Raw genomic sequence first — 25,556 nt, 5'->3', positions numbered from 1 at the left:
GATGTATAGGAACATGAAAATAGGCCTCCTTTAGGTCTAGTGTTGAAAGAAAATCTCCCTGTTGTAGTAGTGGGAGTACTTGTTGTAGAGTGATCAGGTGAAAATGATCTGATTTTATGTAATGGTTGAGGGGCCTGAGGTCGAGAATTGGTCTTAGTGTCCCGTCCTTTTTGGGAATTAGGAAGTACAGGAAGTAAACTCCTGTTCCCCTTTCCTCTAAAGCAGGGATCTCCAAACCGGTCCTGGAGGGCCGGATCCATGCCAGATTTTTAAAATTACTACATGTATCTCAATGGGGATATCCCAAAAATCTGGAATGGATCCGGCACTCCAGGACCGGTTTGGAGACCCCTGCTCTAAAGGAACTACTTGAATAGCATCCTTTTGTAGAAGTGCTAGAACTTCCTGTTGAAGCAGAGTTATGTGTTCTGTGGACAGTGGATGCTGCCTGGGTGGTATGTTTGGGGGGGTTGCTGTGAGTTCTAGGCAGTAGCCATGTTGGATAATCTGTCTTACCCACCTGTCTGTTGTGTTGGAATTCCAAACAGGTAGGAACTGTGATTATCTGCCCCCCACAGGAGTGGAATGCTGTAGGGGAGGCGGAGGGAAGTCACTGTTTGGGAGTGGAAGAGGAGTGGTTATTGTTATTACCTCTACCTCTTCCCTTGTTATTGTTGTCTCTGTATCCTCCTCTAAAGTAGCCTTTGGTAGAGGTCTGTGTGTGCGTTTTAAAAGATGATGTTTTGTCTGTGCCGGTCTGCTTGGAGCCTCATCTATAAAAGGAGCGGCAAAAAGAACCTCTAGTCTGTGTGGATTGTGATGCACCCATAGACTTAGCTGTGTCCATGTCTTTCTTCAACTTTTCTGATGTGTTGTCTACTTCCGGCCGAACAACTGGTTCTGATTGAAAGGCTGGTTCAAGATGGTAGTCTGTACCTCTGGTTTGAAACCTGAAATGCGTAACCACGCATGACGTCTGAGTATAACACTAGTGTTGACTGCTCTGGATGCTGTGTCAGCTACATCTAGTGCACATTTAATTGAGGTATTAGATATTAATTTGCCTTCTTGTAAGAGCTCTGCTGCCTGATCTTTGTATTTATCTGGGAGGTGCTCCATTAGTTTCTCTAGTTGGTCGTAGTGAGCCCTTTCATAACGTGAGAGTAAGGCTTGTGTGTTTGCTATGCGCCATATGTTTGTTGCCTGCACAGCAATCCGTTTTTCTGACGCATCAATAACTTTAGATTCTTTGTCAGGCGGGGCGTCACCAGAGGTCTGGGAATTGGCCTTTTTCTTGCATTAGACACTACCAAAGATTCTAGTGGCAGTTGTTCCTTAATATAGACTGGATCTATGGGTGCTGGTCTATATTTCTTTTCTATTCTGGGATTAAACACCCTACATCTTACCGGGTCTTTAAATATGTCTGGAGCATGTTTAATGACTTCTTTGATCATGGGTAGTATTTGTGTAGACCTTTGTGACTGCTCAAATGTGTCCAGTAAATAATCCTCCTCAATGGCATCAGCGTGCATTGGAACTCCGTGGTAAAGGGCAGCTCTATTTAACAGATGATTAAAACCAATACTATCTTCCGGAGGGGAAGGTTTTGTTGGGTAGTACTGAGGATCAGGAATGTCTGGCACATTGTGTGGTGGAAAACCATATATGTCGTCATCCTTAGGATATTCTGGATTGACATCCTCATCCAAAGGGTATGCATGTGGCTCGGGTATGTCATTCCCCCCACCTAGATCATACTCCTCATCAGTGGTGTGTGATGATTCAGGAGATTGAACAGGAGAAGTTATAAGTTCAATATAAGGAGGAATAGGAGAGGAAGAAGGTGAAGGAGAGGAAGGGTGCATTGGAGAAGTTGCACAGTCCTTTTTTGCAGGAACCACAGGTGGAAGTGGTGTGTCTGCTGGTCTTTTCTTGTAAGGAATTGCTTTCACATGTCCAGTTTTTGGATTGATATAAACCTTTTTCTGCTTAGGATCTGGTCTAAACAGTTCTTCCTCTTCTACAATGTTCTGCGTCGATTTTTTTCGGTGCCGATAGGGGTTGTTTAGTGTTCTTTGCTTTAGGAGGAGTTATCGAGTCCTGTGGCAAATTTTTCGGTGCCGAAGGTGGTTGCAACTTTAGGAACTGCATGGAAGCAGTGTCACAACGGATGATTTACAATTCATTAAAGTTGAACGGCGAGAAAACGGAGATCTTGGTGTTCGGCCCCAACAATAACATCTGGTCACCTGAATGGTGGCCGACCTCCCTGGGGTCTTGTCTCACCCCCACGGAGTCAGCGCGGAATCTGGGAGTACTGATTGAACCAGCCCTCTCCATGACTTTGCAGGTAAATAGAACTGTCGCTACCTGTTGGGGGATCATCAGAATACTCAGGAAAATAAAACATTACCTGTCCCCCCCAGGCGCGGAAGCAAGTGGTGGTAGCAATTGTCGCTTCGCGACTCGATTACTGTAATGCCCTATACATCGGTATGAATAAGAGCCTAACACAGCGTCTTCAGACTGCCCAAAATGCGGCTGCCAAATTCGTTCTGGACGCTCCCAGACTAGCGTTATCAACAGCAGCTAGGAAAGCCTTACATTGGCTTCCTATTGAAGCGAGAATCACCTTTAAGGTGCTCTGCCTGACTCATAGTGCACTCTCGGGCAATGGTCCTGGAGGGGTCAAGAAACTGCTGGCCCCCTATGTCTCGGGCAGACTCCTACGTTCTTCCTCAAAGAATTTGCTTGTGGTACCTCGCTTCCGCAAGAGCAGATGGGGCGGTAGGGCCTTTTCTACAATAGCCCCTAAGCTATGGAACACTCTTCCAGGCGAAATTAAAGCTCAGCCCTCTGTTCTGCGTTTCTGAAAAGCACTAAAAACCTGGCTGTTTGCAAGGGCGTACTTGTAGTTATTGTTTATTGTTTTTCTGATTTTTCTGTTAGGCGCCTTGATGCCTTCGGGCTAAGTCGCGCGTTATAGGATTCTTTTCATTTAATTTCATTTCAGTTTCGGCTTGGTAGGCTTGCTAGAGGGTTTAGGCGTCTCTGTACCAGGCCTTGGAGTCTTTGGTACCGATGTTGGAGATTTCGGTGTGGAGACAGGTTTCGTTGGGCCTGCGGCACGAGACTCTGGCTTTCCATCTTTATTTTTAGAACCGGAAGGTTTCGGAGTTGAAGCTTTCGGATCCGGTACAGTTTTTGGCTTCGGCACCGATGTCTCTTTTGGTTTGGGTGGCGAAGGGTCTTTGTCTTTGTGCACCGAAGGGTATTTTGGCTTCAGTGTCGAAGAGTCCTTCGGTATCGAAGGATGTTTCGGTGCAATGGAGGAGGTGGAATTGGCACATGTGGTTTTTTCGGTACAGAGGCACCGGAAGGCGTAGTCTTTTTCCTCGGAGCTGAGCCGGAAGGCGGGGCGTCTGAGGGTAGATTTCAGTCTCAACTGGGCTCCATTGGCGGAGTGCCGACCGCTGCCTTTGTCTTGGGTAGTGTATGTGGTGCAGGGGCAGGGGTACTCACGGGCTGCCGAGATGGAATCGTGGCGTCTGAGTCCTCTGCCCCCAATATGATCTGGAGATCAGGCGAGTCTTCCTCGGCGATGAGTGGAGCCTCGTCCTCGGAGATATCTTTGAGTGGATCTTCGTCTCCGGACAGGCTGTGCAGGTCGACTCGTCGTGTTCCGGCGATAGACAGAGGTTGCAGACCTCGTGATGGTCGCTATGAGGGAATTTTGCTCGACATACTGGGCATCTCTTGAATGGAGTTCTGTCCATGAGGCGTAGGCCGTACGGCGCCGATCAGCCCAACGGCCCGCGTCAACACACCGGAATGTAGCTGATGATGTCGAAAAGTCTATTCGATGTCGAAAATGTTTATATAAAGTTTCACGCTTCGAAGTTGCTAAAATAGTCTTTTCTAGCCAGAGCAGAAAACTTTCATCCGAACCCAGTGGCAGAAAAAAACAATCCGAGGATGGAGTCGATGACCATGCGCAGTATTGTCCAAGGGAGAAGTCACCTATCTCGTGACTACAAAGACTTCTTCCATGAAGGCAACAACCTGCAATCATCCGAGCCCAACACCAGGTGGCAAGCTATTGCTAAGTGTACGATCTGCAGCTCATATGCCTCGAACCTAATGTTTCTTACAGATATATCGTTAATGAAGGTAAGCAACTTGTGCGTCTGAAAGAAACATGTTAGTTATAGATTCCTTCCCTTAGAATAGATACCCCAGCAATACCAACCCCGGTGGTGGGTCTGAGAACCAAGATCACACCAGAAAATCCTGGAGAACAGAACGGCCAAAGCCGGTACTTGAAAAGAGTAGGCTGATCTGGCAACCGAAGGAAGGCAGAGATGGCTGAAAGATATCCCTTGATGGTGCCCAGAGCAGAGCCCTGCTGGGCTAAAGAGAGAAGGAACAAGAGAACCTCAGAAAGAAGGGCAGAGGAAAATGGGATCATCCAGAGCCGGGCGGTGGTGGCAGGCAATCGACTGTTCCATAGGAGCCCCTATGCTTGGCCTGCCCAGGTGGCCAGAAGGACGTCTGTGAGGGCTTCATTAAAGGGCAAGACGGGCTCAGAGGAAGTTGCTGCCAGTTGAAGCACCTCTGTCAGGAGGTTAGTCCTGACTGCCACGTAGGGAGCTCCAGGCCCAAAGCCTTAGCTGCTCTACTCACCACCACTGCATAGGACGCTCCCTCCTCCATAGCCACGGTAGAGGGATAAAGCATGCCACGGTCTGGGGAGGTATTCAGAACACTGGCGTCACCAAATTCGTCTCTCCAGTCCGGCTCTTCTAGCTGGTCTGCGAAAGGGTCCAGCGACTCCTCCCAGTCCTCATCACCACCCTCAGGGTGATAGAGAACACTTGGGATGAACAAGGGAACAAAAGTATCCTCCGGCGACAGCTGACGTCGATCCGGCTCCGGGTCCATCTCGGGGATGAGGATGGGGACGGTGTCGGCTGGGGGCACAGTCGCCCCCAGAGACGTTGTCGCTGGGATCAGGGCCTGAGAAGGTCGACCGGCGTCGATCCGGATCTAGGCCTGGATCCAGGGGGACCCTGAGGCGCCAGGGTCGAAGCCGCCGATATCAAAGTCACAAGGCCCCCAACCGGCTCTGTGGGGCCCGAAGGCGCACCAGCAGAGTGAAGCTGCCCAAAAATGGAATGGAGAGCTCCTTAAAATGCACGACGCTGGCCAGGAGACGCCCTGGAGCCCGGAAACGGAGAGAGGAGTGGAGTCATCCCTGAATCAGGTACCAGAGACGGAGTGATGACGCTCCAGTTCCTCATCACATCGTCTGACCAACCGACAGGGAGAAGGCGAAGAGCAATGGTCCTTCTTCGCCTTCTTCTTCTGCTTTGACTTACCCTATGAGTGTGAAGACTTTGACGAGGTGTGGTGTCTCCGAGACTGGTCTCGGGGCCTTTCCCTTAAGCAAGACCAGGAGCAACGCGGAGCAGACTGCCATGCCTCCAAAAGCTTTTGGGACTGCTCCCGCAAACACTTCGGATTCATGGACTGACAAATTCCGGTCATGGGCGTGCTCCAGGCACCAGAGGCTCACGAGGTACGTATCCGTGAGGGACATCAGCTGGTGGCAGGAGTCAAAAGGCTTGAATCCGGTCTGAGGATGGGACATCCCTCGTACACCAGGATTCGAAGCCTAGAAAAAAGACGCTGACAAAAGGTTAGTCAAAAAGTGATTGAGGGACAAGCTCTCTCCGGATCTACGCTAGGCTGGTGCGGAAAAAGAAAAAACGGACGTCAGCGTGCAGAGGCGGCCTCTAAGTAGGCACTACGACATCATCCAGGCAACCATGATGGACGTGGAGTTGACTGCCGCCACCTACCGATGCGCTGGGGTATTACTTAAGAAAATTTCTCCGGATCCAGTCTGATGCCTGGGAGTAATTCTTAGGTAAGGCATCTTTAACTAATAGTCTTTCCGATAATATTTTCCTACCTAAGGTGTCCAGCCTCTTGAATTCCCTATCTGGGAATGTGCAGGGATTCAAATGGCAAGTAGAGGCCTGGACACCAAGCTCTCCGGGGTAGGGTGTTCTGTGAGGAAACTGGGACGCCCTGGGGCGGGGTGATGGTGGCGGGTAATTGTCCCATCACAGAAGCCCCTGTGCCAGGCTTGGGCCAGGTCCCAAACAATACGTCTATCAGGACTTCCTTAAATGGGAGCAGCAGGTCTGACGGGGTCACTCCCGGATGAAGCATCTCTGTCAAAACATAAGTCTTGACTGCCACTGAGGGCAGATTAAGGCCCAAGACCTCGGCATGTCTTCTCACTACCATAGCAAAATGGTAAGAAGAGAGACCATGCCAGTATCTGGGGAGGTGTCCAGTCCACTGGTGTCTGCCAATTCCTCACACCAGTCAGTGTTGGGGTCTAGGAGCTGGCATTCTTAAGGGCTCAATGGATCCTCCCAATCTTCCCCAAGTTCCAAACCGTAGGAATGAGGCTCTGGCTCGAGTCTGAAGAGGAAAGGCTCCAGTCATAGCTGGAGTCAGGTGACACTCCTCCTCTTCCATGTTGGAGTTGGGGTTGGGAATAGTGACAGCGCTGAGAGCGTCGACATTGGCACCAGTGTCGCTGAAGTTTAAAGTGATACTACTGGCGTCGGTCTGGATCTATCTGTGGATCCAAGGGGCCTGATTGGCACCAGGGACAGACCTGCCAGCAGGGAACCAGTAGGGGCCCCTCCCAAAGCTGCAGGCCTGAAGGGGTGCCAGCAGGGACAGGCCACCCAAAAATGAGGTGCATGGCCTCAAACTTCACGGAGTTGGGCAAGGGTCGCTCCAGCTCCGGGAAACAATGGGAGGCACAGGGCAGGCCCAGGCTCAATGCAGAGCCAGGACTCAAAAGACGATGCTCGCTCATCTCGTCGAATCAATTTGATGGACGGGGTGAAGCTGAAGACCTCTTAGACTGCTTACTCTTTTTCTTCTTGTGGGACTTCCCTGAACGCTTATATGACTTCGACTGAGATGAAGATCGATGGCTACGCGACCGATCCCAGGACCTTCCTCTCGACTAGAATCAAGATTGCCGCACCATTGCACGTTGAGTGGCAAAGAGCTTGAGGGACCGCATCATCAATGCCTTGGGGTGCGTAGCATGGCAGACAACACAGACCTTTGAGTTATGGTCGCACTCAAGACACCAGAGGCAGACAAGATGCAGGTCCATCATCGACATTTGTCAGGAGAAAGATCTAAAAAAAATAATCTGACAAAATATCAAAAAAGGCATAAAAAAATGATGGTGGTAGCCCCCTCTGGATCTGCACTAGTGTGGAAAGAAAAGAACCGACGTCAGCGCACTGGGGTGGTGCCTATAAAGGCACAATGCACACTACTTCCAGTGCCCAAAATGCCACGTGGAGACAAACAACACCTCCTACCCGGAATGCAGGGATACTCTTCACAAAAAATATCCAGATCCAGTCTGGGTATAATTCTAAAGTAAAGAATCTGCAGTTAGAAGTCTATCAAGTAAGAAAAAATATTCAGTTATCATTTGTGCGAAGCCATGCAAGCCTCCATGGGGATAATGAGAAGACAATGTTGATCTTCTTGGAACATCCAGGTAACCACAAAAAACGGAAGCTGGGCTTTTTATAGAGGGGTAAGCTCTATATCATTTCAATTCACTCTACTTTGTGGGTGGGAAAAGATAATTGGAGGCAGGTAGTTCCAGAGTGCTGGCCAAAAAGGAAAAAAAAACTGGAAGGGCAGGGATGGGGAAGTCATTCAAAACTGGGAAACAGAGACACTTGATCCTATAGAGTAGAATATTGTAATAAGGGAGTACCTGCATATTCAATTTAAATAAGAATCCATTGTGATTTGTGACCTTTTTTCTAATTGATGACTGGTGTCGAAGGGTTCAGAAAAGCCCTCTTGTTTATTTTTTGTGATATTTTGTTTGTAGTGAATGTTCAAAAGGTGTCATGTGATATAAATTAAGTACAAATAAAGCTGGGCTTTAGGGGAAAGAACAAACTGTAAATATGTTCTATAAATGAGAAGGACCTTAATGCATAGCAAATGACGATTGTTTCAGGCTTCGTTTTTGAAACATTATCTTTTGTATTGGAGCTAGTTAGTGGTAATTTCTTTAAGAGAGCAAAACCTTTCTTTTGGGTGGCAATTGGATTGGCATCACATTGAGTAAAGACAGACATCAATGTACTTGCCCAGCAGTGAGGGAAGACTGTGCTGAACTAAAACCGTTCTATTATCTCACTCTGCTACAAGTGTACACAAAAGATCGAGTACAATGGTCAGTAGATCAACAGTATAATATTATTTTTTATAACCAACTTTTATTGATTTTTGCATACACTGACAACCAATGCAACCAGACCTCTGCCCACCCAAGCACAAAGCAGTACCTTATAAAGCACAACCGAGTCCCAGGCATTCCCGGCATCCTATCTGTTGTAGTCCCACCATTTGCCCCATATGTTCTCATGTTTCTGGGGGCAGCCCCGGACTTTGTAAATAGATTGTTGCTGTTCTGCGCATCAGTACACCCCTCGTCACCACTCATCCACAAAGGGGTTCGGGGAATTCCATTTGCGGGCAATATCCGCTTAGAGACCAGCGTTGCAACCTCAAAGATTTGTTCCATCCTTTGCCCGCCCTCGTCTTCCAATAATCCCAGCAAAGCAACCCTGGGAGTAATATCTAGGGGCCAGCCCAGACGTAAGGAGAGCTCCCTACCTATCTCAACTCAGTAAGGCACCAATCTCAGGCAGGACCACACCACATGCAAGAAGTCTGCATACAGCCAAGAGCACCGGTATGAATAGGCTAGAGGGATCCTACCAGTTTGGTGAAGCCGTATAGGGGTCATGTTAGTAATGAGTAAGTAGTTAAGCTGGACCAGTCGACATCGCGTGGAGCTAGCCAATTACACAGGGGCCATCCCAGCCTTGCACCACTCTGCATCCTTAGGCTCCCCCACTCATGCCTCCCACCTCTGTTTCAGCTCAGTGAAATGGTACCGGTCATTGACGACCAAGGAGCTGTACAGCTGTGAAATGGATCCCTTCTGTAGCTTCCCCATCAACAATTTAGCCCCAATGAGGATTAATTCCGGGACCAGAGTGCCGGGGAGGATATTAGCCGACAGTGCATGTTGCAACTGCAGGTATTAGTGAAGCTGGGTACGAGAAAGTTGATACTGCTCCTGCAGGTCCCCACACTCCTTTACCCGAGTACCAGCCCAAACATCCCCAAGGTGAGTAATGCCAATCCAATCCCATTTGCACAAAGCCCTCCAAGGAGAGTCCGTAGAACGGGCCTAGGAGTTCGTCAAGGCCTAGAAAGGTCAGTTCCATGCAGTAGGTCAGGTCGTCCCATACCCCGTTAAACCTATCGTTCATCACCACACCTGCGCGGCCAGGTAGTGACAATACAAATCATGGATTTCCAGGATTAATGAAGATCACACGGGGCGACCGCCCGCACACAGGAAAGTGGGGATCGTAGAAGTGAAGGATTGGAATCAATGCTTGGGAAGTGGGTGGGAAAGTTTGAGAAAACAAAGAAAACGGGTCAAATTCATCATTTTTAACAAGGCCATCCTCCCCAAGACATGAAGCGGGAGACGCTTCCATCTTTACAGATCCCTTCTCGTACTCACGACCAGCGAGGTCAAATTAAGGCTCCACACTAGGTCCAGTAGGTGCGTGATATAGATGCTCAGGTACTGAAAGATAGGTAGTGCCAAAAGCAGGTGCTCGATTCACCTGAAATGGGGAACAACAGGGATTTGGCCATATTCACCCGGAGACCAGAAACCTCCTCATAAAGTGTCAGTCTTTCTAAGCATCGTGAACCTGAGGCCTGGGGGTTCCTTAAGAATAGCAAAATGTAATCTGTGTACAGCCCAAGAGCGTTACACCAAATGAGGCATGCCAAAGGCTTAATGGCCAGTGCAAATATAAGGAGGGAGAGGGGACAGCCCTTCCTGGTACCTCTACGGATGGGGAAAGTGGGTGTGGGGAGAATGTGATTAACCTGATCCTGGGTTGGCATACAAAAGGTCAACAAGAGTACACAAATAGGTCCCCATTCCTCTCCAACACCACACTCAAAAAGGACCAAATAACTGTGTCAAAGGCCTTCTCAAAATCCACTATGAGAAGGGCTGAAGGGCTTCACATGGTGAGCTTGGGAGAGGGACACCTGGACACTCTGTATACAATGCCGGGTACCGCGGGCCGGCATCAAGCCACATTGATCTGGATGGATCCATTAGGACAGAGCACGGCACAGCAGATTAGCCAAAACTTTGGCAAACACCTTCAAGAACGAGGGAAATGGGTCTATATGAAGTGCAGTTGTGGAACAGCTGGCCAGCTTTAGGGACCACCACAATCATGGCCAAATCCAACCCCTAAGGGGAAGGTCTCCATCTCCAATGCCTTGTTGTACTTCACCAGCAGATGGGTGATTAGGAAACTCCATAATTTCCGATGATACTCAACAGGAAATCAATCCAGGCCTGGGGATTTTTCCAGGGGCCTCCCAGATTTCATCGACAGTGAACAGGTAGTCAAGATCCCTGGCAAAACACAAAGGGATCAAGGGTAGCAGGATGTCACCCAACACCGGGTGCGCAACCTTACGGGGAGGCCCAGGCATGCTTTCGTACAGAGTGCTGTAATAATCTGCACTTGTGCGATAGAGAGCCCCGCTCATACAATCGCCCCTCAGGACTCTGATCAGGGGAACCACCCTGGAGGCACCCAGTCAAGTAGTTTCCGCGACTTGTCCACGTGTTTATAAACCTTCTAGGTTGATGCCTTCCAGCATTTCCGAGCTTCCTCCAGCTGGATTTGTCACATGCAAGATCACATCAGTGCCAACTGATAGTCAAGTTCGGCAGAGGGCTACCACCGCACAATTTGTTCCAGGGTGAGGAAGTGGGCCTTCAAGGCAGAGACGTTTTAAGGCATTGTCAAAGGGGGCTCCCTGACACAGCCAGCTCTGTTCTGCAGAGAGCCTTGTTTAAGGCCTTGAATAATTCTTAAACAAATTGGTTTAAATAACGTTTTCCTTTAGTTTATTTTTAATGTGGGTGATGTATGTGTGAGAAGTTGGCCTGGCATATGCTGTCCACTAGTTCTAGTGTGCACCTTACACCAGTCCAAACAACCCTTATTGATGATAGGTTTAAAGGAAACCTTCATTAAAAGCTATCCTGTGGTAGCTATGGAGAGCAGCCTTCAGGCCAAGTCTTGAAGGAGTTTAAAGCAGCTTGGTCTACCAGATTATAACTTCTTGAATGTCCAAATGAAAGCAGAACAACACATGGTATATATAACATATATGTATTTATTACTAAACACTCTCTACTAACCTCTTTATGAGATTAGAGAACAAGATACACAATATCAACACTTTAGAACTTTAGTAAATAGCACAATATACAATGGGCCTCAGGGGGAGACCAAACCATATATTAAGAAAGTGGTATGAGAACCACGACTTGACTAGACACAGTGCCTAGAGCACGTAGAATCGCTGGGACCCCAAGGAACTACCCAAGGTAGTGACACAGGGGACCCACGGGGGACGTGTGCAGTGTGAGAACACAGCTGCGAGCTCCGTTAGCTTCTACGGGGAAAGTCGTGGTTGGAATTTTAAAGTTTAAGGACACATAGGAGAGGACTTTGAGCAAACCCCTTTAGACTTAGGGGGTTCTAGGGCCAACACCCACGGGAGCACCGGAGTACTCTAGTTACCTCACCCAGGGAAGACGGGTGCATGGGTGTCAAATTGTGTTAGGTCGCGCCGTCGTTTTCAATGGTGACCTGCTGCAAAGTGCTGCTGCCGGAACGAAGGAAAGTGTCCGGAGGGATCCAAGCCTGGATCGAGGATGTGACGAACCTGAAAGCTGAGAGGACAGAGTCTGGGTCACTTGCCAGTGACCAGGGGCACGATAGACGAATGCCACTGATGTCGGCTGCTTCAGGTGCGAAGAGGTGAAGCTTGACTCTGCAGCAACGAGGACAAGGAGGCGTCGACGACAACCAGGCGCTGGATTCAAGGTGTCCCATGAAGGATGTCGAGTGCGGCGGTGTCGGTGCTCGGATTGAACCCAACAAGCCTTGGCAACAGCAACCCACGCAGTAAGAGAAAAGATGCTTCGGTGCGGACCAGCAAGGTCCGGGCGACTCCCATAGTGGTGGAGAGTCAGGGCACGTCTGGAGCAACCAGGGAAGCCAGTTGAAAGTTAGAGTTGCCTTCACAGGGACCCTCCAGTCAACGGACCAGGGATCGCAAAGGGACCTCGAGAGAAATCACACAATATCATCCCACGGGACACTTGGTGAGTGTAGGCCAGTAATCTTCGGTGGAAAAGCTGCTCAGGGCTTGGACTACAAGTAGCCCACAGCACAGCCTCAAGGATCGCCAAGAAGCTTATGCACTTACAAATGTGCACGGTGTCCAGGGGTTCCGGTTCTACGGTCCCCATGAGGGCTACGGGTCTCAGCTTTGCTGGGAGCTCGGGTCGGCCGCTGGGTAGTCGGTGAACCCACCTCCTGTGCTGCAAATTCTTCGGAGTCCGGCTGGAGCTCCAGAGATGTACACTAGTCAGATGTTTCTTAGGTGCCTGCCAAGCAAGGGAGTAACTCCTTTACTCCAAGGGAGATTCTTCAGTTATCTAGCTCCTTGTAGATCGTTGAAGTTCCAGGATTATGTACCAGAGTTTCGCCTAGGTAAATCTAAAATCCTGTAAACAGGGGTTCCTACTTTAAACCCAAGGAAGGGGTGGAACAAACTCTGGGGACCCACCTATGGGAGGGTCAGGATAGAGGGGTGGTTACACCCATATCCTTTCTCCAGTTTAGCGCCAGAGCAGAGGGCTGGTAGCCCCTGCAACCGGTTTGAGCTGGACTATGTACAGGGACACCAAATGTGCCCCCAGTGCAGACTTCACAGCACTCTTGGAGTGCACCCACCCAGCCCCAATACACTAAAGTCTGTCTGGACGGTGGTTACACCTCCCTGTGACAGGAAACCTATTGTCCAGCCTCCCCTGCCAGAGTTTCATCCAGCAGCAGGAGGCCAGACTCTTGTCTGTGGCTGGAGCACCCATTTTGTGATGCCAGGGTTCTGTTACGCTGGTACCGGGGGTACCGGTGTGGTCAAGTTTCTCCCTCTAGGGGGGTTGAATCATACCTCCGGTACCAGAACTGGTGGAGATGTATGATTCCAAGGTGTTTGACACCAAATACGTCATGTTTCCTGGCAGCCATTCCAAAGTTAGCATTTACAGCGAAGTTATAATGCACTTAAGAGTATATGGCCTGGCTGCATCACAGAACAACCCCGGAGAATAGATTCTGAAGGCTGCAGAGGGGCTCTGCTCATGCATGGGCACCCTGTAACACAATACCCAGCACCCTGTCTTCAGGATTGATAGGCGTGACTGATAAGTTTATATGTGTAGTGATATAAGGTAGATATAGGGAACCTATATCTAAGTAAGCAGTGCATACACCACCTTACACAAGCTGCTGTAGCAGACCTGTGGTGTCGTTTTGAGTTGTCTCTCAGGGGTGGCATAATACATGTTGCAGCCCTTGAGAGGCCTCTGGGGTACCTATGCCATGGGTATATAGTATACCATATACTAGGGACCAATCTGTGGTGTACCTAAAGTACACACAATCATTTTTGAGAGGGAGCAGTTAAGCTGGGGTCCTGGATAGCAGGGCCCCAGCCAGACTAAAGTCGAAAAACAGTGAAACATCAGCAAAAAGTGGGGGTAACTAAAAGAAGCAGATCCTACTCTCCTACAGTATGGTCGTCTATAAGAAATATTTTGTAGAGAAATGTTTATGTTTTTCAACAGCATGTAGCATCCATAAACAAAGGTTCCTTTTGATCTAAACATAACTTCACATATGAGAAATGGGAGAGGGTCACAAAGATTATTTGCAGTTATATGAGTGAACTGCTACTGTATTATAATATTGAAAAGACACATCACTATCCTTAATTAGGTGTAAACACATTTAGAATTTGGACCAGTATGTCTGCGTACAGGCAGTGACCTGGCCAATGGCTTAAAAAAGCTGAAATTGGATCCTAGTTCAAAACTGTTCCGAACAGGGCCACCCAAAATACCTTAGGACCAGGGCCCTCAAAATCCTTAAGATGTCCCTGCTCCAAGGTTGTAAACTGTTCGAGCTTCTGTTTCTCCCCGCCATGAATGTAGCCTTTGACCAGACCCCAAAGAGCAGGCTTGCTCGCTGCCCATACGGGACCAGCCGAGTCCACCGTATCCAGAACTGTATAATATTTATTTACATGTATAGTTTTCTCAGCATGGACTATTGAATCATGTGTTGCTATATTGCCTGTTTATGTTTCCATTTCTGTATTTTTAGTGCAAACGTGATTAGTTTACGAGCCCAGCTTCACGCTCTAGCAAATCATTTAAATAAAGACACACCCACTAGATTCAGACATGTAGACACTCTAGCATGAGTTTGGTGGCCAGAGCATATATGAAGCAAGGCAACAATGTACTGTTTATGCACATCTCAGCTGTACACTGATGACTCGGGTCATTTTCTGGTGTGTGTATGCATTTATAAGAACGTGGGGCACGTATATGTCAGCGAAAGTATTACCATGCACTTACCCATCGCAAAACCATCATCGGTAAAAGCAGCCCCAACTTTATTCTTTTTATTTAGCTTCTCCTTGCAGCTAATCGAATGCTCCACAAAGTTCAGGGTCTGGAATATAAACACAGGGGATGAGAATGTTAGCTGTGGATATGAACACTTCTTACATTTTACAAATTCAATATTCTGAAAGGAGACGCAATAACTGGCAAGTCCTCTGTGTCGCAGGCGTCCAATAAGCAGTGTCACATAAAAGAACTAACCTGGGAGAGACCTTGGCATATCAACACTACTCTAACAAACTATTTATGGAATCTGCCACCATGGCAGGGAAAGCCTCCGAGCTATTGGAATTTCACAAGAGGCTATCGCCCTGGCCCACACGAAAAACGTGCATGTTACAGATTGTGAGGCAAAGGATTGTTCAAACACTCTTTCGTAACGATTTCGGCACCCAACGGCAGGATTACGAACTATGCAAACTCAGGATGGGCACAGTTTGTTCCTTGATCTGTGCTGCCCGCCAGTGCCTTCTTCACACTTCAATTGCTAAATGATGAATGAAGATGCAAGTAAGAAAACAACGGAATGAGAGTGTGAGTGCTGCTAACGAAAGAAGAACAAGCATTAAAAATGCACTTGGTCTCGCCTTTGAATAAGTTAAAGCCATTTGCTTTGCTATACAATATCATTAGCAAAGCAAATGGCTTCAACTTAATCAAAGTGAGACCTATTGCATTTTCAATGCTTGTTTTTCGGGGCTGTTGCAGTGGTGGTTTTTCCCTTTTTTGAAGACTGTTTGAGGATGTGAAGTGCAAGATTTTTACCTCAGAATCCTCTGGACAAAGTTCTTTATCCTGGTCTGGCTTTCTGATCCTGGTTCTCTTGGGCGCCTGTTTCTTCTCCTAGCCTGCGTCTACCCCTGTTTTGCCCAGCCGCATTGATTGGACTCCTGATTAGACTTTTTGCAGGCTGTCCCACTCAGCATGAGGGATCTCATGGCCAATCGAACAGGTCGCCAGGCATGAGGTCCTGGCGGGGAATTAACTATGTGAGGACTGTACAACACAGACGGGGCTGTTCTGCCCTGGTGTCGCCTTCTTCTCGGGAGTCGCCTGTAGACCCGAGAGTGCCTTATACAAAGCGGCTTGCCCTTGGAGACATGAGCACCCCAGTAGTGCCCTCCTCCCCCCCCCTCTACTCAGCAACTCCAAACTTATCTTCACCACTATTAGAACTTGGGGAGGGGGGCTTTTTGCTAATGTTTCAAGTTTGTCCCCATAGTGCTGTCCCCCTCTCAGTTGCCTCTGGGCACCATTTCCTGCCCTGATGCGGCTCGTGTGGTGAGAGAGCTCCTGCCCCTGCCCCTACCCAGCCCTGACGTCAGCTATTTTGTGTGAAAATCGAACTGCTTGTGCGCGCCGGAACACTGGCATGTCACTTCGGGGTGCGGGGCTTTGTCAGCGGACAATGATCTAACATCACACCAAGGTCACGCAAACTCGGAGACCTGTCGGTTAGGGCCAAACACATCAACAAGCAACCCAGAGTCTCATTAAGCGGCACCGCCGAGGACAAGGCGGACGTCATCTCCCATTACAGTCCGATAAGCAGCAAACCCAGGGAACGAACGCAGCATAATGAACTTGTCAACATGACTTTGGCAACTGTCGTCATTATTGGCAAATGGATTATTTTTTTTGTCTATAAAATCTCGGACACTTAACAATTAAAAGAACTGGATATTTCCCATGCATAGGACCTCAACATTTACTAATTACAGAGTTACCAGCAGAAATTAAAACAAGCATGGTCCGCTTGCTTCAAGAAATCATCTCTGGACTTACATTTAAAGGGAGGACAAGCATTGCATGATGTAAGACGGGAGCAAAATACAGCAACAAGCACGATCCACTTTCATTTCCGTTTGTCGCAAAACAATGTCTTGTCTTTATGGGGCCATGTGTTTGAAACACATGGCCCCATAAAAATAAGAAAGCTTTTGCGACGAACGGAAATCAGACAAGCCCGTCCAAGTGGGCCGTCTGAAAGAGAGAAAAGTCTACGTCAGGAAAAGCTCTTTCTTTCCCAATGGCTGGTCACAGTTTAGCATAAACGGTGACCCTGGCCAATGAGAAAGAGGGGCGGGGCTTAAAGCCCGATGCTGAAAGCCCTCTAAATCATTCAATCTCGCCAGCAAGACTGCGCATGTGCACAGACCACACCTGCCAAGTCATAAACAGTGAACAAACAATAACGAACAAGTTACTTACCTTCTGTAACGCTTTTTCTGGTAGATACTATATCTGCCTGTGGATTCCTCACCTTGTGAATATCCCCCTTGCGTCAGCAACGTTCGGAAATTTTCTTCGTAGCACGCCGTCGTGGACGACGTCACAGGAGCACGGCATCGCGCGCGACTCCGTCTGACGTCACCGACCCCATATTAGGCCCACGCCGGCGTGATGACGTCAGTTCCGCCCTTTTTTCCGTGCCTTCGAGGCACACGGACGGACCAACGATAGCAAATATGCAAATATACAATGTACACAGTACAAATAGAACCAAATCAAAACAACAGCAGTATAATCATATATACAGAAAGACCAGGTATAGCAGAGTAGACAACGGGGAGGCGGGTGGGTCAGTGAGGAATCCACAGGCAGATATAGTATCTACCAGAAAAAGCGTTACCGTAGGTAAGTAACTTGTTCTTCTGATAGATACATCTGCCGTGTGGATTCCTCACCTTGTGAATAGATTCCCACAGCAGTCCCCACTCCCGGATGAGGGTGTCCACTCTGCTACACCAGGAAGTCTTGGAGGACAGAGCGCGCGAAGTGGCCGTCCCTCCTCACCTCGGTATCCAAGCAGTAGTGCTTTGCGAAAGTGTGGAGGGAGGCCCAAGTCGCGGCCCTGCAAATATCCTCAACAGGTACACCCCTAGACAAAGCAGATGTTGCAGACTTTGCTCTAGTTGAATGAGCTCTAATACCCTCAGGAGGGTCCTTACCCGCAAGGGAGTAGCAGATCTTGATGCACAGGATTATCCACCTGGAAAGAGTGCGCTTGTGCACCGCTCTGCCCTTCTTGCAGCCAGCAAAGCCAACAAACAGCTGGTCGTCCATCCGGAAGTCCTTAGTCCTGTCCAGATAGAAGGACACCGCCCTCTTAGGGTCCAGGCGATGCAGTCTCTCTTCCTCCTTAGACGGGTGAGGGGGAGGATAGAAGGTAGGAAGGGTAATGGACTGCCCAAGATGAAAAGGAGTAACCACCTTAGGCAGAAAAGCAGCCCTGGTCCTAAGAACCATCCTTTCTGCATGAATGGTCAGGAATGGGGGTTTGGAACTTAGAGCTTGAAGCTCACTTACCCTCCTTGCCGAGGTGATTGCAACGAGGAAGATAGTTTTAAAAGAGAGAAGCCTCAATGGACACTTGTGCAAGGGTTCGAAGGGAGAACCCATTAAAAAGGTCAGCACAAGATTCAAATCCCATTGAGGAACCACAAAAGGGGTAGGAGGAAACATATTCACAAGACCCCTCAAAAATCTCACAACCACCGGAGACTTAAAGAGAGAAGGCTGATCCGGCAAACATAGAAACGCCGATAAGGCCGAAAGATAACCCTTGACCGTGGACACAGCCAAACCTTGCTGTGCCAGATAAAGGGCAAACTGTAAAATATTAGACAAATGAGCCTTCAAAGGGTCAATATCCCTCTCCCTGCACCAAGAAACACATTTTGTCCACCTATAGGAATAAATGGACTTAGTGGTGTCACGCCTGGCAGAGAGAATGACATCCACCACCTCGTGAGGGAGAGAAAAAGAACTCAAGTTGCCCCGTTCAATCTACAGGCATGAAGGTGTAATGTCTGGAGGTGGGGGTGTAGAACCTGCCCCTCCAACTGAGAGAGGAGGTCTGCCCTGTGAGGGAGACGGAGCGGCGGGTGAGAGGATAGGTGGAGTAGGTCCGAATACCACACCCTTCTCGGCCAATCCGGGGCGACCAATATGACTTGGGCCCGGTCTTGACGAATCTTCCTCAGAACCCGAGGAATCAAAGGTATGGGGGGAAACGCGTAAAGGAGTCGATCTCCCCAACTCAACTGAAACGCGTCCCCCAATGCTCCTTGCATCGGATACTGGAGACTGCAGAATGAAGGGCAGTGAGCATTCTCGCGAGTGGCAAATAGATCCACCCGAGGCGTCCCCCACATCCGAAAGATGTCGCGAACAACCTCCGGGTGAAGCCTCCACTCGTGGTCGGCGGAAAACTGCCGACTGAGACTGTCTGCACGCACGTTCAGAACCCCGGCCAGATGATTTGCCACCAGACAAATCTGATGGTCCTGAACCCAGGACCAGAGACGCAGAGCCTCTCTGCAGAGACACTGCGACCCTACTCCTCCCTGCTTGTTGATGTACCACATCGCAGTCGTGTTGTCCGTTAGGACCTGGACCGAACGACCGCGAAGGGAAGGGAGGAAGGCCTTGAGCGCCAAACGTATCGCCCTCAATTCCAGAAGGTTGATGTGAAACAACCTTTCTTCCGGAGACCAAAGACCCTTGACCTCCAGGTCTCCCAGATGAGCACCCCACCCGAGAGTGGATGCATCCGATATCACTGTGGCCACTGATGGAGGTAGCTGAAAAGGCTTTCCCTGTGACAGATTGCCTTCCACGCCCCACCAGGACAGATCCGCTGCAGTTTCTCTGGAGATCCTCACAGACTCCCTGAGATCTCCGTTGTGCTGATACCACTGCCTGCGGAGGCACCACTGGAGCGCCCTCATGTGCCAGCGTGCATGACTGACCAACAGAATGCAAGAAGCCATCAGACTGAGCAGGCGAAGGACCTTCAGGACTGGAACAACCGCTCCATTGAAGAATAAAGGAATCATTTCCTGAATGTCGCGAATCCTTTGAGGTGGAGGGAATGCACGACATACAGAAGTGTCCAGTACCGCACCTATGAACAGGTTGCGCTGGGAGGGCACCAGGTGAGATTTGGGTACGTTTATCGAAAAACCCAACCTGTGCAACAACTGAGTTGTCTCCTGCAGATGATGGAGCACCATCTCCGGCGACTCTGCTTTGATCAGCCAGTCGTCTAGATAAGGGAATACAGGAATCCCTGACCTTCTGAGATGCGCCGCCACCACCGCCATCACCTTGGTGAAAACTCGAGGCGCAGTAGTAAGTCCAAACGGGAGGACCGCAAACTGATAGTGCTGCGATCCCACCGTAAAACGGAGATACTTCCTGTGCGACTTCAGGATTGGGATGTGAAAATACGCATCCTGCAAGTCGATCGACACCATCCAGTCTTCTTCCATCAGCGCCAGAAGAACCTGAGCAAGGGTGAGCATTTTGAACTTCTCCTGCTTGAGATAGAGGTTCAAAATCATGAGATCCAGGATAGGCCGAAGTCTGCCATCCTTCTTGGGAATCAAGAAATACCGGGAGTAGCACCCTTGACCCCTCTCCTGCTCTGGAACCACCTCTATCGCTCCCTTTCGAAACAGAGCCAGGACTTCCTCCTGCAGGAGAAGCAGGTGGTCCTCCGAGCAATAACCTTGGCAAGGAGGGTAATTGGGAGGGAACTCCTGAAAAGGAAGTGCATACCCATTCTCTACGAGATTGAGAACCCAAAGATCTGATGTAACCGATTCCCAATCTCGTAGAAAGTGAGTAAGCCGACCCCCTACTGGCCCTACATGATCCAGAATGGTGGATCTAGGGCTGCTTTGCTGATGCGGGTGGGGGTTGGGCATTATTGGAGGAAGTGGAGGAAGAGGAGACTTGACGTCCACGTCCACGACCCCTCTGTCTACCTCTATAGGACTTATATAGAGGGTTCTGCTGCTGCTGCTGTTGTTGGCCCTGCTTGAAGGGACGAAAAGAAGATTTACCAAATCCCTTGAATTTTCTAGCTGCAGACCCTCTCATCTGCAGACCCAACGACCTCGCAGTGGCACGGCTGTCTTTAAACCTTTCCAAGGCCACATCAGCCTTCTTACCAAAAAGGCCAGATCCTTCAAAGGGTAAGTCCAGCAAGGTAGATTGTACATCCGCTGAGAAATCAGATGACTTTAACCATGCGGCTCTCCTAGTTGCAATGGATGAGCCCATAATTCTGGCAACTGAATCCACAGTGTCCATGCCGCTTTGGATGACCATGCGGGCCGCAGCCTGAGTGTCAGAGATGACTTCATTAAAGTTTTTCCTATCCTCCTCAGGAAGTTTTGGTGACAATTGCTTCACTGAGTCCATCAGCGCGTGCACATATCTACCTAAAAGGCAAGTAGCATTTGACGACTTTAGAGCCATGCTTCCAGAAAAGAAAGTCTTCTTCGCAGCCTGATCCAATTTCTTAGACTCTTTGTCAGCAGGCAATTGAGGGAAGGAGCCTGCCGCCCTATTAGAGCAAGCCGCCTGAACCACAAGACTTTCCGGAGACGGATGCGTAGAAAGAAATGCAGGGTCATCAGGAGCCACCCTATAGCGCCTTGCAATAACCCTTGAAACTGCAGGAGCAGACAACGGCCTCTTCCAAATTTCCTTAATTGGATCTGACAAGGCATCAGTAAACGGCAAAGTTGGCTCCACAATTGAAGATGGAGAATGCAGGACTTCTGTGAGAATGTTGGGCTTGTACTCCACTGTGGGCAGCTTTAAGTTAAGAAGGTCAGCAGCCTTCCTAATAACCACGTGATAAGGAGCCACGTCCCTTGATGGTGCATCAGAAGCCGAAGGCAGACCCCACTCGGGAGAGAGTTCCAGACCACTAGCATCCCGAAGCTCATCGAAGTCATCACCATGATCAGGAAGCTCGCCTTCTTCCACATCTGAACTCTCATCATCCTTTTGCTCGAGAAGACGCTGAGCCCTTCGCCTCGACCACTCCATTCGAATCGAAGTCGACGGATCCGGTAACGACTCCGACGGAGCCGGTTCCGACGTCGCTCGAGGAACCGAAGCAGGAGGACGAGAGTCATGAACAGGCGTGGCACCTCGATCTCGACTGCGAGGTCGATCCGGAGTCGGCGAAGCCGCATGCGGAGTCGAGGACCTCGGTGGAGCCGTACCGAGCCAAGGTGAAAGAGGCGCCGGCATAAAAGGCATAAATGGAGCAGGGGCATACGACTGAGGAATACCCAGGTTGTACGATAACGGACCCATGGGGCCACCAGGCGCTCCAGCGGGGTACATTGCCCTAGAATAAACTCCAAACATCGCATTGAGAAAATGCGAGGGATCCTGCCCAGGACCAGGAAAGGAAGGGTACAGACCTACCGGATGTTGCAATGGAGGCCGACCCGACACATCCTCACCCTGACCTTCTGGATTCACAGGAGTCTCCGCCGAAGCCGGTTCTTGAGTCACCTCCTCTTCTTCATGCTCCGAGGAAACCGGCTCCGGGTCCGGCTCCGGCGCCGGAGAACCCACTCTTGACAAAGCAGGTGAAGGAGAGACAAAGTCCTTACGGTGTTTGTGAGACCTTCTCTTCCAGTCAGAGGAATCCTTCCCCGAATGATGTCTCGAACTGTGCTTCCTCCTCTTATGCTTTCTCCTCGAAGAGCTCGAAGCATGCCCGGAAGCCGACTTAGATCTAGACCTAGACCTTTCTCTGGACTCCGACTTCGCCTTGGACCTCGAGTCGTCTCCAGACCTCGAACCCGCTCTGGACCTCGACGCCGACCTCGACCTCGACCGAGACCTTGGCTTCGACTTCGATCTCCGTGACGTAGATCTCGAAAGCCGCCCAGAGTCTTTTTTCACCTTCGCCAAAAGCAACTTTGCTTCACGCTCCCGAAGCGCCTTCGGATTCATCTTAAAACAGGACTCGCAGTTCTTGACGTCGTGGCCCGATCCAAGACACCACAAACAATCCTTATGTGGGTCAGTGATAGACATCATGCGGGCACAAGACCTACATGGCTTAAAGCCTGTTTTCCTCGACGACATCTCCGGAGAAGAACAAAGTCGTAAGAGAGAAACAGTGACAAATATTAGTCAGAAAGATACTAGGTATCGCTGAAGATCCCGAAAACCGTTAGCGTCGGAGACGCGGAAAAAAGGGAACTGACGTCATCACGCCGGCGTGGGCCTAATATGGGGTCGGTGACGTCAGACGGAGTTGCGCGCGATGCCGTGCTCCTGTGACGTCGCCCACGACGGCGTGCTACGAAGAAAATTTCCGAACGTTGCTGACGCAAGGGGGATATTCACAAGGTGAGGAATCCACACGGCAGATGTATCTATCAGAAACTGCATTCACAGCTTACAGCTTGGTACACAGAATACTTACAGGAAGGTGGTGACGCATTCACCTGAAGTATTACAGTTGCATCTTGAAGAGAGTGGCCACAAAACGAATACAATGTGGCTATCAGGATGTCTTTGAAAGCTGTGAGAATTGCTTTTCATGAAGAGAAATGAGCAAGATCTAATACAGGAAAAGCTGCCCTTAACATGTAGAAAAGCTGCCCTTAACATGTAGCATAAATGTCAAAGGCAGAACGCAGTCCCATGGAAAATGGAGGCCCGGAAACCGCTTCATTATACAACTAAACGTTACACATGTTCGACCAGCACAAGGAAGTCCCCAAAACCGGAAAAGTAAATTATCAGAGAATATTTCACATCCAACTAGTCCTCAAACTCCATAGGTGCATGGTAAATGCAATGTTGTTGTGTGGATCTCTACAGAGGCAGAGCCATTAATAGAAATGAAAACAATTTTAAAGGAGAAACCCTTTCAGAGAAAAGGGATGGGGTTTAGGGCACTCTAAGAAAAACAAAAATTCCCTTTTCTTAAGTTTTGTAGAGGTATTAAAACCACTCAGGGATTTTTTATCACCAATTTCAAGGATAAACCGTATGCAGAGCCATCAATAGTACACAAGTGCTCTGGCACCGGGGCCTAGGAGTCCGAAGGGCTGACAACAGCCCGACCATAGCTATTTTTTTTTTTACTACCAAACCATTAGGGCCTATGGCACTCTTGCTAAACTAATGGATCCCTAAACTTCAAGGCACTTGCAAAACAACAATATGCATTGAGAAGCATTAAGGGACAAACAGTCAACGCCTGTTTGGATTCGCCATGAACCATGCTTTTAGGTTTAGAGTTGATAGAGCTCCCTGGGTGCAAGATTTTCCACAAAGAAAAACTGTAAGCATGCGAGGTGAAAAAGCAGTGGCAAATATACGGTTTTGTCGAGGCTTCCTGTCCAGCCCATAGCAGATATGTAGGCTTACTGACTGGGCCTCTAGCTCGTGCAGAACAACGATTGACCAAATGCTCTGTCCTTCATGAAGCTGAAGCCACCTTAGTAGTATGGATCAATGGGATTTCTGCCTTACAACCAGGGCTTTAGAACTCCCAGTTCTAGTTCACCGACTTTTTTCAGTCAGGATTGGAGGTTATCTTTGGTTTTCTTAGAAAGCACCTACTTCCTACATTTAGTAATATGTTCTTTGTAAAGTAATCTTAGGCTGGGACAGCAGAACTGACCTTTAGTGGGACTTCTAGCACCCGAATTAAAGACAAATCCTTTAGTCTGTGGGGAGGAATCGACTTACCTTGGGGGCATAGAACGTCCCATATACTAGGTTATTATGGAAGCTGGGACCAGTATCTCCAGCACAGCATATGGGCAGTGGTATGGGTTTATCTTATTCCTTTCCCCCGTCATCCATATACCTAGTAGTTTAGGTGTATTGCCATCTTGTACTTTTTTTATTTAATTAATCGTTATTTTATAAAGTGCAGGCTTGACTGTAGGTTTCTGAGCAGTGGATAAGAATGGCAGGCCTGGTGGCCTACTAACATGTACCCTCCCACTTGTTCATCCCAAATGGCGAAGAACTTGGGGGTCAAGATGGACAAGGGGTTGACTATGAAGTCCCAGATCCTGGGGGTGTCGGGCACCTGCTTCAGCCTCCTTAGGATGCTGCGGAGGTTTCTTCCCCTCTTATCGGAGGAGCACAGGAAGCTGACTGTGCAGGCCCTGATAGGCTCTAGGTTAGATTATTCTAACGTTCTGTACCTGGGCCTGCCAGAGTATCTGCTACAGCGGCTCCAAGTGGTGCAGAACGCTGCAGCGAGAGCGATTTTTGGCTTGAATAGACGCGCTAGTGCAGCGGGCCTGCTGCAGACCCTGCACTGGCTCCCAATCCGCAAACGGATTGCCTTTAAGGCCCTGACCCTGACATACAAGGCCCTCCATGCGACGGGAGCAAAGTACCTCCAAAAGAGACTTGCCTTCTACCGTCCGGCTCGTTCTCTGAGGTCAGAATCCCTGTTCCTGGCGACTGTCCCACGAGTTAAGAGAGCGTGCCTGGGAGGTCGCTCCTTTGGACTTCTGGCGCCACAGCTGTGGAACTCTCTGCCTCTTATACTTCGGGAAGCCACCAGCTTATTTGCTTTTAGGAAAGGCCTCAAAACCTGGTTGTTTACCCAGTAGGCCTTTTTTGCTTGTTGTGTTCTTTTTTTCTGAGATATCCTCTCTTTTAATGTGTTATGTTAGTATACTGCAGCCCTCCTTTCCCTAAAGCGCCGGGACACTCTTTTTGAGTAGCCGTGCGCTCTACAAAAACCATTTTAACATAACATAACATAACGTAACATAAGTCGTGCAATGGAAGCTCTTGAAAAATATAGCTTAAAGTCTTGGTTACAGTCTATTTATAAAAATATCCTCAAAAATCACAGTGTAGATTTGAATAGTATCTATTGTGTACATGTTCTTTAATTTTAATTTATTTATTATCACACTTTTCAGGGTTTACAGTTTGAGTTTATGTTAATAATAGGTTTATCATTTTTGTTTGTAGAATGGATATAGTTTAGTGTTGCATCACAGTC

General features: G+C 48.9%; 1 protein-coding gene across 1 annotated transcript in view; it reads right to left on the bottom strand.

The window, feature by feature from the left end:
• The window catches only part of WASHC4 (WASH complex subunit 4), a 975,954-nt gene that overhangs the window by 165,091 nt on the left and 785,307 nt on the right, over positions 1–25,556 (bottom strand). The window contains exon 30 of the mRNA XM_086919270.1: positions 14,696–14,792. Coding sequence (XP_086775396.1) covers positions 14,696–14,792 — 97 coding nt within the window. The remainder of the gene's footprint in view (positions 1–14,695; positions 14,793–25,556) is intronic.

Source organism: Lissotriton vulgaris, chromosome 1_1 (genome assembly GCF_964263255.1).
Source record: "Lissotriton vulgaris chromosome 1_1, aLisVul1.2, whole genome shotgun sequence".
Classification (NCBI taxonomy): Eukaryota; Metazoa; Chordata; class Amphibia; order Caudata; family Salamandridae; genus Lissotriton; species Lissotriton vulgaris.
Note: the sequence above shows the minus strand (reverse complement) of the source record. Positions and strands in the feature narration are given on the sequence as shown.